Source organism: Lepeophtheirus salmonis, chromosome 9, assembly GCF_016086655.4.
Source record: "Lepeophtheirus salmonis chromosome 9, UVic_Lsal_1.4, whole genome shotgun sequence".
Taxonomy (NCBI): domain Eukaryota; kingdom Metazoa; phylum Arthropoda; class Copepoda; order Siphonostomatoida; family Caligidae; genus Lepeophtheirus; species Lepeophtheirus salmonis.
Window position 1 is genome coordinate 30,637,889 of NC_052139.2, and position 15,285 is coordinate 30,653,173.

Sequence of the window (15,285 nt, forward strand, 5' to 3'; positions counted from 1 at the left end):
CTCATTCTTTCGTATAAAATATAAAAGTTGCCGGAAAAATTATACAATTATTCACATACCGTTTATTCCTCAGGATTTCACAGGCGTATACGACAGGGCCACGGCCAAAAGGCTATGCAAATGACATGGAAATATTAATGATACTAATAGTATTAAAAATATTATTATTTTTAAGGAAATAATATGCAATTTTGAATGTACCGTAAATCCATTCATAGATTAAATTTCTTCCCTTTTATTTCTACATACGTATTTGAAAATTCATGCAGAGGATTAACGAGGCATATATCTTCAAGAAATGCATAAAGATATTACATATATTTATTTTATAGGAAAGGAAAGGCCCGATATAATGATGGATGAGCTACTAATTAAGGCATTATTTGTTTTTAATGTACATCAACAATATGTATTGTTTATGTACATTTTCTACAACACACGTTGCTTCATTTTAATTGAAAGTGTTCAAGAAGAAAATAATTACATATAGCGGGGATCCGTTAGAGAGAGAGAGAGAGAGAGAGATGATGTTAAAATATCTACATTTTTTATTTATTATTAGTGAAATGTTAACAAATTAGTTTATTAATTTCTACTTTTTGAGAGGAAATGATTGAATGAAGGCTTGAATCATTAACACAGCGTTACTTTACTCACATATATAGGGTGTATTGCCTTGTCAGCTGTCAACTTTTCGGCTTCTTTTCTCCTAATCAGTATTCTGAGCATTGATTGGTAGAATTAGACACTGCTCCATTTAAGTAGTGAACAATTTCCAGCAATGAAGGATTTTTGTTCAGCTCATAACTTGCTTCATAATTGAAGGAGACGCCATCTTGGGGGCTCAAAGTTGATGTAATTTTAATACATTTTATTATTTCTTCAATTTCTTGATGTACAAGAATATAAAAGCATCCCCTTGGACAGAGTTGGACTTTTAAGGAGTAGCCCCAGATTTTTCTTCGTTGAGGAATGTTACTTTTTTGACAAATTTTTAAATCTTTTGGCCATTTTTGACAAATTTTTAAATCTTTTGACCATTTTTGACAGAATTTTGATTTTTTTATTCTATAAAAGACATAATTTCTCTTGAATATTTTTATTTTATTTATTGCGAGCAATGAATTTTTTCTTATAATGACAAAAAAGTCAAAATTTGGACAACATTTTTTTTTTGTCTTTTATACAAATATTTACAATTCGGCAACAAAGTTTTGTCAGGGGTGCCCTGGTCTGGGGTGTACTCATCTCCATATACCACCTCGTAGTCATGAGTCTGCGTACCACTGCAGACAAGTGCTCAGACCAGACTCTCAGCTGTGTCCATGAATACAGTAAATACGGGTGCCATTAAGGATTTCAAATTTGTGGGTTTTATAAAATAAGATGTTAAAATTTTTTGAGAATATATTTGTTAAAATGTCATTTAAAGCCCGTCAACCCGCGGATAAAAATCATGGTTACAGCTCTGGTCCCATTTTGTATTCATAAATGAATGTATGTTTGGTTACGAAGTTGGACAGAGTTAAAAATACGGTATTTTAAAAAATATGATTATAAACATGTGGTCAGAATTATTAAAAGTGAAATAATCTTCACTTTTAGTAGAAAGATATAATTTGTAATTATTATTATCCTATTGGAAGTACCCAGGATTGCCCAGATTAATTAAGTAATTAAAAAATAACTCTATTACAAGTCCTCAATCCTCATTATTACTCCCCGCACACTCATACGTAAATACTTGGGGTGCATCCGTTTCAGAATCCACATAAATCGGCCTTTTTGAAAGTATCAGAATAAGTTATGGGAATCGACCTCCCTTCTTTTTTAATGCTGGGGAGAAAATCGGCCAGAAGGCCTACTACAAGGTGCTGAGGCTCGCCATACTGCCATGGTTCAAGGCCACCTACCCATAGGAAAACTATGTGTGGACCCAAGATGGTGCACCCTCACACACATTGGTCAAATGCCATAAGTTCTTCGCCGACAACATGGCTAATTTTTGGCCCAAGAACATGTCCCCATTATCTTTGCCGGATTTGAACCCGTTGGACTTTGCTGTGTGGGGCACTTTGGAGAGGGCGAATAAACGGACATCTCATCCGAAAGTGGACTCCCTGAAGGCCCCCATTGTGAAGGAGTGGAACAACTTGTCTGAGAAGTTCATCATCAACTTCTGCAAGGCTTTCCGCCGTCGTGTGGAGGATGTGATTGCTGCTGAGGGGACTATATTGAGTGAACATGTTCACAAAGGTCGTGTCTCAAAGTTTTGTTACAAAAAATTTCAAATTATTTATCGAAAAATAAGATTATAGACATTTTTCACGTTTTGCTTCCGAACCCTTTACATTATTAAGTAAATATAAAAAATTCTAATTTTATTATTTCAAATTGTCAACCAATCAAAAGATGTGAGGACTAGACTAGCCTAGGTTAAAGACTAGGAGCTCCTACCTGTAGGGGACCGAGATGAAATTATTTTTTCTTTAACTAATTAATTTTAAATGTAATAAGAGCAATAATAGTAGATCTTTAAAATTTAGGCTCATCAATTCAAAATAGAAGTCTATTAAGTAGTGCGGGCAATATATCTGAGCCAACTCGGAATAAATTGACTCATGAGCACGTAGAGGAACTAATTTTTTAAATAATTTTATTTTCCAATTATTTACAACCTAATAACCTAACAATAATTAGGATTGATATATATATGTCATCTCTAGTCTAGCCCTAATTCAGTTAAACATTAAAAAAAGTAAATCATTTTCTTATTTGTTCATGTAATTCCCCTATACATAATATCAAATCATATTCATGAATATGGTATTGGAATCTGATAAATTTTAGTATCTGTACATCCCTAGTAACTACTCAATACTTATATCCATTCATATGTTTTCTCAAGAATTAAAGAATAATAACAAGATTTTGAGAAAAAAACATTGCTGTGATGACTGAGTGACTGTTGTCATCATTTTTGATTTTTTTTTTTCGTGCCAAATTGTTAAAAAGTTCTCGTCTCTTATAAAAGACTTTAAATACTCCATTTTTTCTAAGAAATTTTTTTTAACATATCTTTAAAAGTTTATTCGGTTAAGTTTATAAGAGTTTCTTAACAGTATTATTGCCAAATGGGTTTTTCCTCAAATTGGAATTCATATTTATATATATATATATAAATTCGGTAAAAATATTCAAAGATTTATCAAGAAAACAAAGCCATATCATGCCCATGGGATGGATCAAGCATTGCTTAGTAGGAGTAGTTATAGTATGTGCTCAAACCCCGTACCATCAGACTAAAAAAATATAGATTGTACAAATATACGACTGTGTCCTGCATATTTGATAACTGACAACTCCCCGATTTTCTGAAACAGTTTTTCAAACGTCTATCACTTAGCGCTAAATTTAGAAGAAAAAAAAACCACCTGTATCTTTAAATTCATATACTAATGGTAGTGGTTTCTAAGTGGATTTTAAGGATCCATGGAGCTTCTAATTAGATCTTCAGGGGTTTCGGAAAAAAACATTTTATTCGTTATTTTTATTTAATAAACTTTTTAAAGAAGAGTTTTAAAGAAGGAGGTTTTGTTTCGAATACACTAATGAGCTTACAAAAAAAAAAAAAAAAAAAAAAAAAAAGATTGCCAACAACAGCAACAAACTTGCTCACCTTCATGCATAGGATTTACAAACACATATATTGGACCCCCACTCTTCTCCAGTCTAAACATCCTGATTAGTTATTCCCCCATTACTCTTTAAAGATACCTTTCAATTTTTTGTTAAAGGAAGAATTAACATAATAAATGCAATTAAATATTAATTATTCATTATGAGAAACATATTTAATGCCTGTGGTTGGCTATGCTTAGTACAAAAAATATTTTATTTATTGTGGTCTTTGAGGAGAGGACTTATGAAGAAAAAAAAATGTAAAGATTTAGTTTGTTCATCGTATAAAAAAAAATTGATATATTTTCTGTCTTTCGAGAGAGAGAGAAAAAAAACAAACTGTTATTGTATTTTGAAATCCTTTGTTTGTTTCTTATTAAAGCTAGAGAAATATCTTGATATAGACTATTTCCATCGGAATTACAAATTGTATCATAATTGAAAAACGCTATTTTGGGGACTTATGGTTGATATTCGTACTAACAAATGGGCTTAAAAGTTCCGGGCTTACGAAAAAAAAAAGATTTTTTCACGATGGGGCATTGCAAATGCAAAAATACCCCATGTATTTTGTTGTCAGCTGTCGATTCCCTCGTCTCACTTGATACGTCATGCCATTTTCATAATTTATTATTTTGATAAATAAAAAAAGTGAGGAGATATTTTAAACTTATGCTTCGTTTCCAGAAGGACAGGAATACAATTTCATCCGTTGTTTTTTTTCCCCCTTAGCAGTTGTCATTATTATTTAACACCTGTGTAGTGAACTTATTTTCCTACTACATTCAATTATATTCAAAACCGGATTAAACATTCGTGTGTGCTCATAAAAGACGGAGCATTCTCCTGAGGACTTGTTGCGGAATTAAAATTGAAAGCCCTTGTTGTGGATCGACATCAGATTAATTCGAGTAAAGTTCCTTGTTTATATCTTTTTCTCCTTCCTCTCTTGTCCCAGATGATTGTAGCTGATGGAATGAAAAGTTATAATCATTATTCTTTTAAGACAGACAGATTTTGGTAAAACATGGGACCAATCATATTCTATGACGTCACTATTAAAAATCTGTCGTAGACGCGTTAATCTATAGCCTTGTATTTCTATTAAACTTGTATTTATTGGTGATTTTTACTATTTTCATAGATACATTTTGTAAAATTTATGTAGTATCAATAACAAAGGCTCTTCCCAATGACATCACCAAAAATAGAAAAAGAGTGCTTGCCGAACCATTTTCTTGTTGCATAAGCTCTTCTAGTGACATTGGATTTATATTGATTTTCTTCCACTTGCGATTGCTTGCAGCTGATAAACTAAAACGTCATTACAGCAAAGCTGATCTCATTGTCTATATTATAAAAATAAAAATGTGTGTATAACGATGTAATAACATATTTTTAATGCAAATTAGATAGACAGGGGTGGGAATAAGTATCCGGACAATATTTTCAAGTAAGTTTAAATAACAGTAGATGACATTTTACGACAAAATGTATTACATACGAAATTTAAATTGAACAATTAACTGTTGTATCACTCAATATGGTCACCCTCGGCATTGAGCATCAACTGTAAACGGGACATAAAGCTGAGCAAGGGTTTATTACATCTTTCTTATTGAAGCGGAGCATGTTGGTTTCACAAAAAGCTTCGGGAATAATCTCAAGGAGCCATAGAGAGGTTAGTTTACGTTTCTTCTTATCTCTGAGCACAACTAGCTATCAAACTGGATAGGTCCAACTTGAGACTGCTGTTAAAAATGTAAGTTGGCATGACATTCCCGTAACTGGTGATCAAGTCAAACATCGTTATCTTGGACGGGAACTTGGTCTTCATCACAAAAAAAAACCAAACATTAACTCTGACAGTCAGTGGTCATTTTTTAGGTTATAGGGAGTGTCCAAGGTGAAGTTTGATTCATCCCTCAAAAGATTTAAGATGCCTGGACTTGTTTTACAAATTTGGCGGAGTTCCTCTTTGCAACCTTATAAATACTCAGATAGTGGTCGCCACTTCCCCGTATGTGGGACTTCAAACCTAGATTATCCTTGATGGTTCGGGCCACCATCCTCCTACTAATAGACTTCTTCCGAGCATGAGTAACCATTGAGATACCCGGAGTTGCATTGATGTACCTCTTGATCCCATCCAGATGTGGCGAGTCAACTTTTTGGCTTTGTGTGAACCACATAAGGAATAGAACAGCCATTACTCTCCTTCAATCGCTTGCAGACGTTATAAGCGATGCTCTTGGTATATTTTGTGACTTTTATGATTGAATGAGGATCCCTGCAGGCCTCAAACAATTCTGCAATGACTTTACATTTCTCCTCTTCCTGCCTCATGGTGGAACTAAACAGATTAAGTATAAAAACAAAAGTTGTTGTCTATGGAAAGTACTTTTGGATGAAGTTAATGCTTAGCAAGATAAACGTACTAGATTTAAAATTAGAAAAATGTCAGTTGAATGTAGTATTTGAAATGTTCTCCTAATATAAACATATTTGAAAAAATAGATCATGTCAAAAATAAAAAATTGTTTCGAAATTAAAAGAAAGAAAAGATCTTTGCTCATGGTAAAACCGGCCCTGGACATGCATATAAAAAACTAATATAGCTGGACGTTACATCGATATATGCTTGATATACATTATTTTCCAACAGTCATTACCTTTATTGTATCGTACAATCCTTCCTCCAAAAAGAGACAGAAAACAGGGTGTTACTTCAAAACACAAATATATGCAGTATATTTTGTTATCAGCTGTGGATGTACTTGTTTTTTTTCTTCTCCACCAAAACGTATTCTGAACGTTAATGGTTGAATTTGAAATATCTAATTTTAAGTGGAATGTGAAAAAATCCACATAATGATTGAATAATAAATCCACAGTTGGGAATAAGAACCAATTGTTTTTGGGTCTTTTTTCTGTTTATTTTCGGATGAAAGATTATGTTTTACAGTAACGGCGCAGTCAGTTGCATGTTGGCCAATTCTTCCCAACTAGAGAACTATAAAGCGTTTTTACGTGACGTCAGCATTGTTGATGTCGCCCATTTTGGAAGAGGCAAAAACAATCAAGTAGGATAAAAATGAAAACACGTTTTTCTTTCAATGAAGGGAAATTGTGAACTATCTGATTTAGTCAAAATGGGACCAAATAATCAAAAGGACTTAAACCATACATTCTATCAAAAGTGTCCCCCTCTAATACCAAGTTTTTTTATATATCTGACCCTCAAACCTATTAAAAATATGCTATTACATTGTTATTTCCATAGTGTGGACAAATTATCAACCATTTCGATGGATAGAATGATATATTTCTCGCTAATCATCCTACTTTTCTTGCCCCTAATCGATCAAGAAAATAATTATAAAAAATATAGCCATTTTTAGGGATTTTTAGCACATATTACTTTGATTATATTCAAATATCAGTGTTCATCATTTGCATCAAGTTTTATTTAATACAGTTATTATTTATTTTTTTATTCTTGAAGCCGTTTGATTGAGTTTTACTCAGATTTATTGGGGATTTGTTCATTTTATGAAGTAAAAATATCAACTTTGAGCCCCCAAGATGGCCACTTGCAATTTATGACGTTGCTGAATTTGCTCTATTATTAAATCATTGTTAGGAATTGTTCATAGGTTCAATGGAGCTAATTCGAATTCAACCAATCAATGTTTAGAACACTGATTGGGGAAAAAGAAGCAGAAACATTTGAAAACGTGTGCTCTTTCTTCTATTTTGTTCATTATTTAATCAGTCGTGGATGTGATAACATCTCTCTCTAAATCCTTTTTTAGTATAATTCCCCACTTTTTAGATAGGCTATTCTCTAATTCCTAACTCAGCATCGGTCTTTGATAAATTCGATTTTATTATTATTATTTGCATTTTATATTTTTACTAACAGTTATCTCATGGAAATAAAATACATATGGAAAGATCCGTTGTTTTTTACACAATTTATTTGGCCCATAAAAAACATACAAAAAATGCAGTATTCGAAGCATACAAGTTAATGACACTTTTGCATTTGTTTTGCCTTGATGAGTACCTCAATCTTTGGTTTCACTTTTGAAATAGCGCAGTGCAAATCAGGTTCAAAGTCAATTAGGCGGTTTTGTGATCTCAACTATGGTCAAAACGCCGACTCTCAAAGATACAGGGAGGGAAATGCAACCAGTAGTGGGAGCAAAAAAAAAATTTTCTGTGAATAACTATGGACTTTTGAATTTTTTTTTCCAAAAAATTAATATTTCAAACTTAATTTTTGAAATTTTTTTACAAAAAATTTTATTTTTTGATTTTAATTCAAAAAAAAAAAAAAAATCCAAAAACCAAGCCCCCCAAAATATAATCCCCCAGACGCCCCTGTAATACCACAAGTATTGTCCCGCCTTATACTTGCAGTCTTACACAAATCCCATTTCTACCCATGGTTCACCTGCTCCCTTAATTTTACATTGTGACGTCACGCGATGGATTAAATAAAAGAATTATTTTTTTACTTAAAGTGAGATCTAGGGTATATAAATATGGAGCTATTAAACGGATCAAACCTCAAAACATGTATGTACGTCTCTGCACCTCAAAGAAAATTAAAAAGTGCCTTACTATTTGAAATGGAAAAAGACACGAATTTTCATATTTATTATGATATTTTGCAGTGTCATTTATGAAAGAGAACGATATATGTTCCTAATCATATTCTCTCTCACACTCAGTCAATTTGCTTTTAAAGGAAGTTATATAATAATATAATATAGTCATCATATTTTATTGACATTGTTGTGGTATGCAAATTGGCTCTCATTTCAATTATATTACAATCAAATAAGGCTTTAAATCATGTAAAATCATTTAATGTATGAGCATATACAAAAAAAGGAAAAATAAGTGGTGTGGTTTGAAAGGATATTTAAGTACTGTTCCTGCCGTGTTGTTTTGATGTATATGGTATATATATATATATAGAACGTTTTCACTCTCGTATTAAATTACATCCTAATGGAAGGAAAACCCATGTTGGGGGCTTAGAGTTGATAATTTTACTAGTGACGACACACGAGCAAAACTCCTAAATTGGTACTCGCGTTTTATGAAGTAAATACATTCATACACAAAAAACCGATTGTAACTCGGAACTTGTCAAAACTTGGGATTCTTTGTTTCTTCATTTTCGAGCCCATTATTACAAGTCAATCCTCCTAGACTCACTTCCTTTCACTGTTAAATTCAGAATGCGTTTTCCAAAAGGCTCTGTTGAGTTCTATGAAATGTAATCACTTAATCCCAGTTTGTTTTAAAAGTAATTTTTGTTTGAATGTTTTCAGTCTAGCGGGAGTACTCGACATTGCATTGAATGACGCAGTTCATTAAGCACACACTCAAAAGTCCTCCTCTGACCAATGAACTTAGGAAAAACTTAGCTGCATTAATATAAATTAATGAATATTTATAAATGCATGAAGGAGGTGCAACTATTGAACATAAATACTAATTGTAAAGTCTGATTTTCACTCTACTAGCGTCAAATTCGTTTGGCGTATCCCTTGAAATATAAGCTTAAACATAATTCCTATTCATCCTCCAGGTTTTCAGTATTAAGGTAAATAAACTTTGTGACTATTATTATTTTGTTTAAGCAGAAGTTACAACTTGAAATGAATGCAATGGTTAAATTTTTAATAAGCATTCGTTTTCTATAAATAATGATGATTAATTGGCCATTAAGAAGTTGATGATCTTTGTTACTCTAACAGCCCTGTGTATCTTTTCAAACCTCTAGGTTGAATCACAAGATTGGGAAATGATCTCCCTTGCATATCTTAAAGTAGTTATTCCCGGTTTTCATACAAATTCTGGAAATATTTCCTCTCAATCTACCCATACTCTATCTAGTTAAATACACAAAAAAACTCGACCCTTGGTCATTAAAAACCGATTGTAACTCCGAACTCATCAAAACTTGGGATTCTTTGTTTCTTCATTTTCGAGCCCATTATAACAAGTAAATCCTCCTAGGAAAAAAGGGAGATGGTAAAACTCAAAAGAAATGCTTGATCGAAAGGCAGATTTGATTCCGATCAAGGGTCCAAAAATTATATGCCTTGTTCGAATAATTCTTTAAAAAAATATGATTTTTTTGAGTGAAGAGTTTTTTAGCGAGCAAATGGTATTAGAGTGAGTGAAGAGTTTTTTAGCGAGCAAATGGTGTTAGAGTCAGTAACGAGTATTCAAGGGGAGTAACGAGGATTCAACCGAGTAATGAGTATAACTCTTAATTCTTAGTTGTTTTGTTTTTTTAGAGAGACTCAAAAATACTCATTCAACAAAATTTAGCTCGCGGCACATCCCCTATTTCTCACTAAATTAAATGCACAAATCTGGAAAACATTTTGATTAAAATGTATCATTGGGATTTATAAATATAAAAAATAGTTAAAAACTGCATCAAATACTACTTGACACCAATTTTAAAACAGTTATTTGAATATAATCAAAGTAATAATGACTGAAACTCCCTATTAAATGAGAAGATTCTTACAGTTAATTTTGTTTTGAATCGATTAGGGACGAGAGAAGTAGGATAATTAGAGATTAATATCTTCCTAAGTTGACCAGAGGTTATGCTTTTCCATCCGTCTGTTTGTTTGTTTGTCGGTTGATCACCAGGATTACGGCAAAAGTTACAGATTGATTTTGATCTAACTTGGTATGAAGATTATAATAGGTTGGGAAAAAGTAACTTCATATTTTTTGCTTTCAATGTTTTATAAGAAGAGTTACAATCATCCGATTTAAGCCAAGTATGCTGCAATCTGTTCTATAACTTGTTGCCAACAAGAATCCAATTCCATAATGCCCTTTTCGTTGAAGCCCTTGTCGATATTGGCAAAAAACTCGGAGAATTAATTGCAATCATAAAGAGCTTTCAGAGACACCTAAACGAGCGAAAAAATGAGCGCCTCTCATTGTAACTGAGCGGGAGGGCGCTCAGGATTTCTTGAGAGGACTAATGCTCTTCACATTTTTGACATTAACATAGAGAAGGAATAATTATTTATTTAGAAAAAATTGTTTGCACTCTACAGAGTGCTCATTATAGTTTTTCCCATTGTTATAGTTAATTTTTATCAACAATATAAAAATAAGATTGTATAACGATGTCATAGGGTATATTTAATAGATATAAGGGTCTGATATATGTTAAAACTAGGAAATAGAGAGATATTTTTTTTGGTAAAGGTTTAAGTCTTTCAATTTGTTGGTCCTATTTTGACATCCAATGGTTGCCGAATTTTCCTGCAACACTCAATGAAAGCGTAGTTATTGTTATAGAACTTGGTCGTTTAGACCTTTCCCAAAATGGCCGACCTCAACAATCCTGACGTCATATGAAAAAAACTATATAGAGCCCCCACAGATAAGAAAGGGGTTTTGTTTTGAGGCGCAAAATTTGACAATTATATACCTAGAGAGAAATCTTAGGATCCCAATCCCCGTTAGGTATTTGATGATGAATTTTTAATTTACATCATATATGATATTGTGTGTAGAGAAAATAATAGTATTAAAAAAATGGAAACTTTTTTTGCGACAATTTTTCATTATCTTTATATAAATATATGTAGTCTTCGTGAGAATTTCTGATGTAGATAAGGCAAAAGATTTTCTTCAACTTTTATACAAGCATTTTTTTAAGGAAGTCAAGAAAAAAAAAGCGAGAAGAGAAAAATAAACCCAATGACTAAAAATTAACTAATTAATTAATAGCCTAGGTAAAGTACGTCCTTGATAATTATCCACTCATTTCTCAGTACTGAGTGGATAATAATTAATTAATTATTTGATCGTTGAATGAAATAATTCGATGATCATTAATCATATTAAGCTCTAAACAATTATAAAATAATAGTTTCATAGTAGGTAAAAATTAGCTTCCAATTACACAGGGATTTTAGGTCTTATTTTCTTAGGGGGTGGGAGGTCGGAGGTCAAAGTTGTTTGATACAATAAAAGTAACTTCAAAATGAATATTTCCTATTCTTTTCATTACACATCAGTGGGACCAGAACTATAGAGGCCAATGATCCCCAACTTTTGCAGAATTGTTAAAAAATTGTTTAAGCTGGGAAGAAAACTAGGCAAAAAAAAAAAAGGAAGAAGATAATTCGTTCAAATTTAGCCTTTTGCCAATAATTATAACAACTCTAAAAAGTTTTTATATTTAAAAACACAACCTCTGGTAAATCATCATGGAGGATCTCCATTATGTAATTTGCACCCCCCACACTTGCAAATACATTAGACGCCGGTGATAGAGGCCAAGGAGGCATTGCACCAACCCCCAACCACAAGTGTCTGTCTTGACTATCCATGCAGTGGATCCTAAACTTCCATAAGCATAAAAATTCAAAAGGATACTTCAATTATCGAAATTAAATTAAATTTTTCAAAGAGAAAATTTACCTTTGCCCGGGTTCACTTATGCTAAAACTGTCCTTGGCCTCAGTTATTTATCCTTAACTCTACCCTGATTAAAACTTTGATCCATAAAATTCGTTTTACCGGGGATCTTGCAATAACCCCCAACAATCAGCTTCGACATAAGATGGTCGAATAAATCGTTTAATTGAGGGATGGAACCAAATAACCCCCACTTTTTAAGTTGGTCATAACTTTCTGGGTTTAAAAAAAAAATAGAATCACTGTCCATTTAAAAAAATTAAAATAAATGTTTTTCTTCATGAAACAGTAAGTCTAAAATTATAACACATTTTAGATAAGGCAATGAGTCATAATTAAGGAAATTGCATTTGTAAAAATGTTTAATCATTCTTCTTTGATTAATATAAGTATAGCTTTTAAGCCCGAAAACGGTCAAACTGCCATTTAATGGAGGATTCCAAAAAATCATAGCTGAAGGAAACGCTATCTTGGGGCTCATAGTTGATATTTTACTTCATGAAATGGACAAATTTCCAATGAATCTACATGAAACTTTATCAAATGACGTTAAGAATAAAAAATACTTCATAAATCGATTTTTGGTGAAGCAAAGAAGAACTATGCCTCATTGTCCTATGAACACCTCTCAATATCGTTTGTATTAAAGTATTTAGGTCAATTTTGGTTGAGCATTAGGCAAAGAAGCACAGAAGAGCCCCTAATCCATACTCAACAACATCCACGAAAAGTGATACGGACAATAGAAAAGGAACCATTGGGCAATGAGATGAGGCTCCACACAAAATCGACCTAATATCTATATTGAATACGACTTCATTCTAATGATAAACAGTGATATTAGAATGTAATTAAAGTAACATGTACTCAAAATGGGTATATTTGTATGTACGCCTATTTAATTTATTTTGGATCGATTAAGGACGAAAAAAAGTAGGATAATTTGAGGAATTTATCTTATTTTTTCCATTGTAATAGTCAATTTATATTAGAAAATTGCAAATAAGGATATGATAAAGTATATTAAGTAAATATTTGGGATCTGATAATATAATTAAACTAGGGAATAGAGGCGTATGTATTTTTGATAGGGAGTAAAGTTTTAAGTACTTACATTTGTTGGTCCCATTTTGATAGCTTACTATTTTCCTTCATATTAAAGAAAAGGGTTTTTAATTGTTAAAAAATTGATTTTTTAGGCATTTCCCTACATGGTCAACATCAAAAGTGCTGACATCACGTACAAACACTCTTAAGGGTTAAAGATGCAGCATGAATTTAGTGTATAAAAGTAATAATTATCGAGGAAGCAATCTACCAGGGGTGATGCACGTATTAATTATAAATATTATTGTTTATCTTGGATAGTTTATCTGTTGTCCACATAAAAGGTTTTCCTCCCATTGCTAAAGGGAGTTTACTTACCAAGAAGAATCATAAAGAGAAGTTATTTATCCTTGTGTTGAGACTTGAGAGGGGGGAAATAATAAATACATATTATTAATAATTATTATTATCAGGGAAAGGGAGGACACACAAGTAGAGAATTAATAATTAAATGATTGTAAAGTCAAAAAGTTGGTTTCTATTTTACAATTATATTCTTAAACAAGATAGTTATTACAAACGATTATACACTAATCATTCAGCAAGTAAAAGGATCCTTGGACAGAGTAGATCGTATCAAAGCATATCAAATATATACAGAATTTATGATAAAATAAAATAAAAATCATACAAAAGAAAAGAACAATTAATATTTTTTTGCAAAATCTCATTCATCTCACGAAATAATAAAATATAAAACACGACAATGGAAGAACCGTGAGAACATGAATTTTACTGCATCTTTGACTAGATAAACCTAATTTATATATATTTGAATAAAGATCCCTCTCATTTATTTGATTTCTTTTCTCCCGATTCTCTAAGCAACTCTTCCAAACATGGATACTTTCTCAGCAAATGCCTTCTTTTGTTGCATTTTAGCCTCTTCCTCCAGTTGAAGCCTTTCCATTTCTTCAGCCATTCGTTTCTCAGAGTCCTTTCGATGAAAAATACTCCGAAGTACCGTACTGTTTCCACTCTCAATCCCAGAAGATGGGGACTCAAAGTCATCAAGGAGCTCAAAACTGGATTTTGTCACCTTGAAACGATCCCTTCGTTCTTGGGTGTCCCTCAGTCGTTGCTCTCTATCTTCAGAACTTTCTGCAAACAGTTTGGCACGACTCATAACACTTCCATCCGGAAGAGCGGACCGCGTTGGACTTGTTCTCTCAAATTTTGAACAGATAGAAATAAACTTGGCCCTTGTGGCTGGATTAATACTGGATTCCCTGAGTGACTTTTGAACTTGTTTTTCAATGAGTTGAATTTGCTTTTTGAGAGTCTGATTTCGTTTTTCCACAACGACGTCTTGTTCATCCTCTACTTCGTCTTCGATGAGATGCTCAGAGGAGCATGATGATGGGGGAGGAGGGGAGAGAGAGGAAGGTGATGTGGATTCATCATCAAAGGACTCTTCGGAGGAACAACTCATGTTAATAATATCGATTCGTCTAGCAAGGATTTACTTTGACTACTGTAAATATAAGGGTTAATACATGGATAACTTAAACAATACTATCCTTGTATTGAGTACTTCTTTAATATTACACTCAAAGAGACGAAGAAAAACCTTAGAATATAGATAATATATCCCTCAGCGTCACCACCCCACTTACGCTTCCCGCAATGACCTTCCCAACGCGCTTCAGTAGAGTATACACACATACAATAATAATGGTTTTCTTCAGATCTTAGTTTTTATTGCATAACATTCATAAGTAACTATTATGTTTTTTTACCTTTTTTGTTATTTTTCTTCCTATCGTAGGGGCTTCGTCCTCACTTAGATATAAAGCTAACCATGTACAAGAACATACAGTCATGGTAAGTATGACTACACCTGTTTCTATGAATGAGCTAAACTCAAAAATAATAAACCCACATATAAAAAGATACAACTAACACATCCACCCACGCCTCCTCTTCTTCTTTTAATCCTATAAGTCCATCCACTATTTTAGTTTTGCTACCTTTTTAATACATATCTCTTAAAAAAAGTAGGAGAAAATAAAT

General features: G+C 32.5%; 1 protein-coding gene across 4 annotated transcripts; it reads right to left on the reverse strand.

The window, feature by feature from the left end:
* Positions 1-13,743: 13,743 nt before the first annotated feature.
* Positions 13,744-15,153, reverse strand: LOC139904743 (uncharacterized). 4 transcript variants are annotated; one of them, XM_071890905.1, is made up of 2 exons: positions 15,012-15,153; positions 13,744-14,746 (listed from the first exon to the last, which is right to left on the reverse strand). In XM_071890905.1, the coding sequence occupies exon 2, from the start codon at positions 14,702-14,704 to the stop codon at positions 14,093-14,095; it is 612 nt and encodes a 203-aa protein (XP_071747006.1). In that variant the 5' UTR covers positions 14,705-14,746; positions 15,012-15,153; the 3' UTR covers positions 13,744-14,092. The 4 variants fall into 4 exon arrangements, with proteins under 4 accessions (XP_071747006.1, XP_071747009.1, XP_071747008.1 ...); XM_071890908.1 differs by lacking the exon at positions 15,012-15,153 and adding an exon at positions 14,821-14,998; XM_071890907.1 differs by lacking the exon at positions 15,012-15,153 and adding an exon at positions 14,889-14,996.
* Between the last annotated feature and the right edge of the window lie 132 nt (positions 15,154-15,285).

What these genes read in the sequence shown, in the direction of transcription:
- LOC139904743 (XM_071890905.1), bottom strand. Translation starts at nt 14,704, where the DNA reads ATGAGTTGTTCCTCCGAAGAGTCCTTTGATGATGAATCCACATCACCT.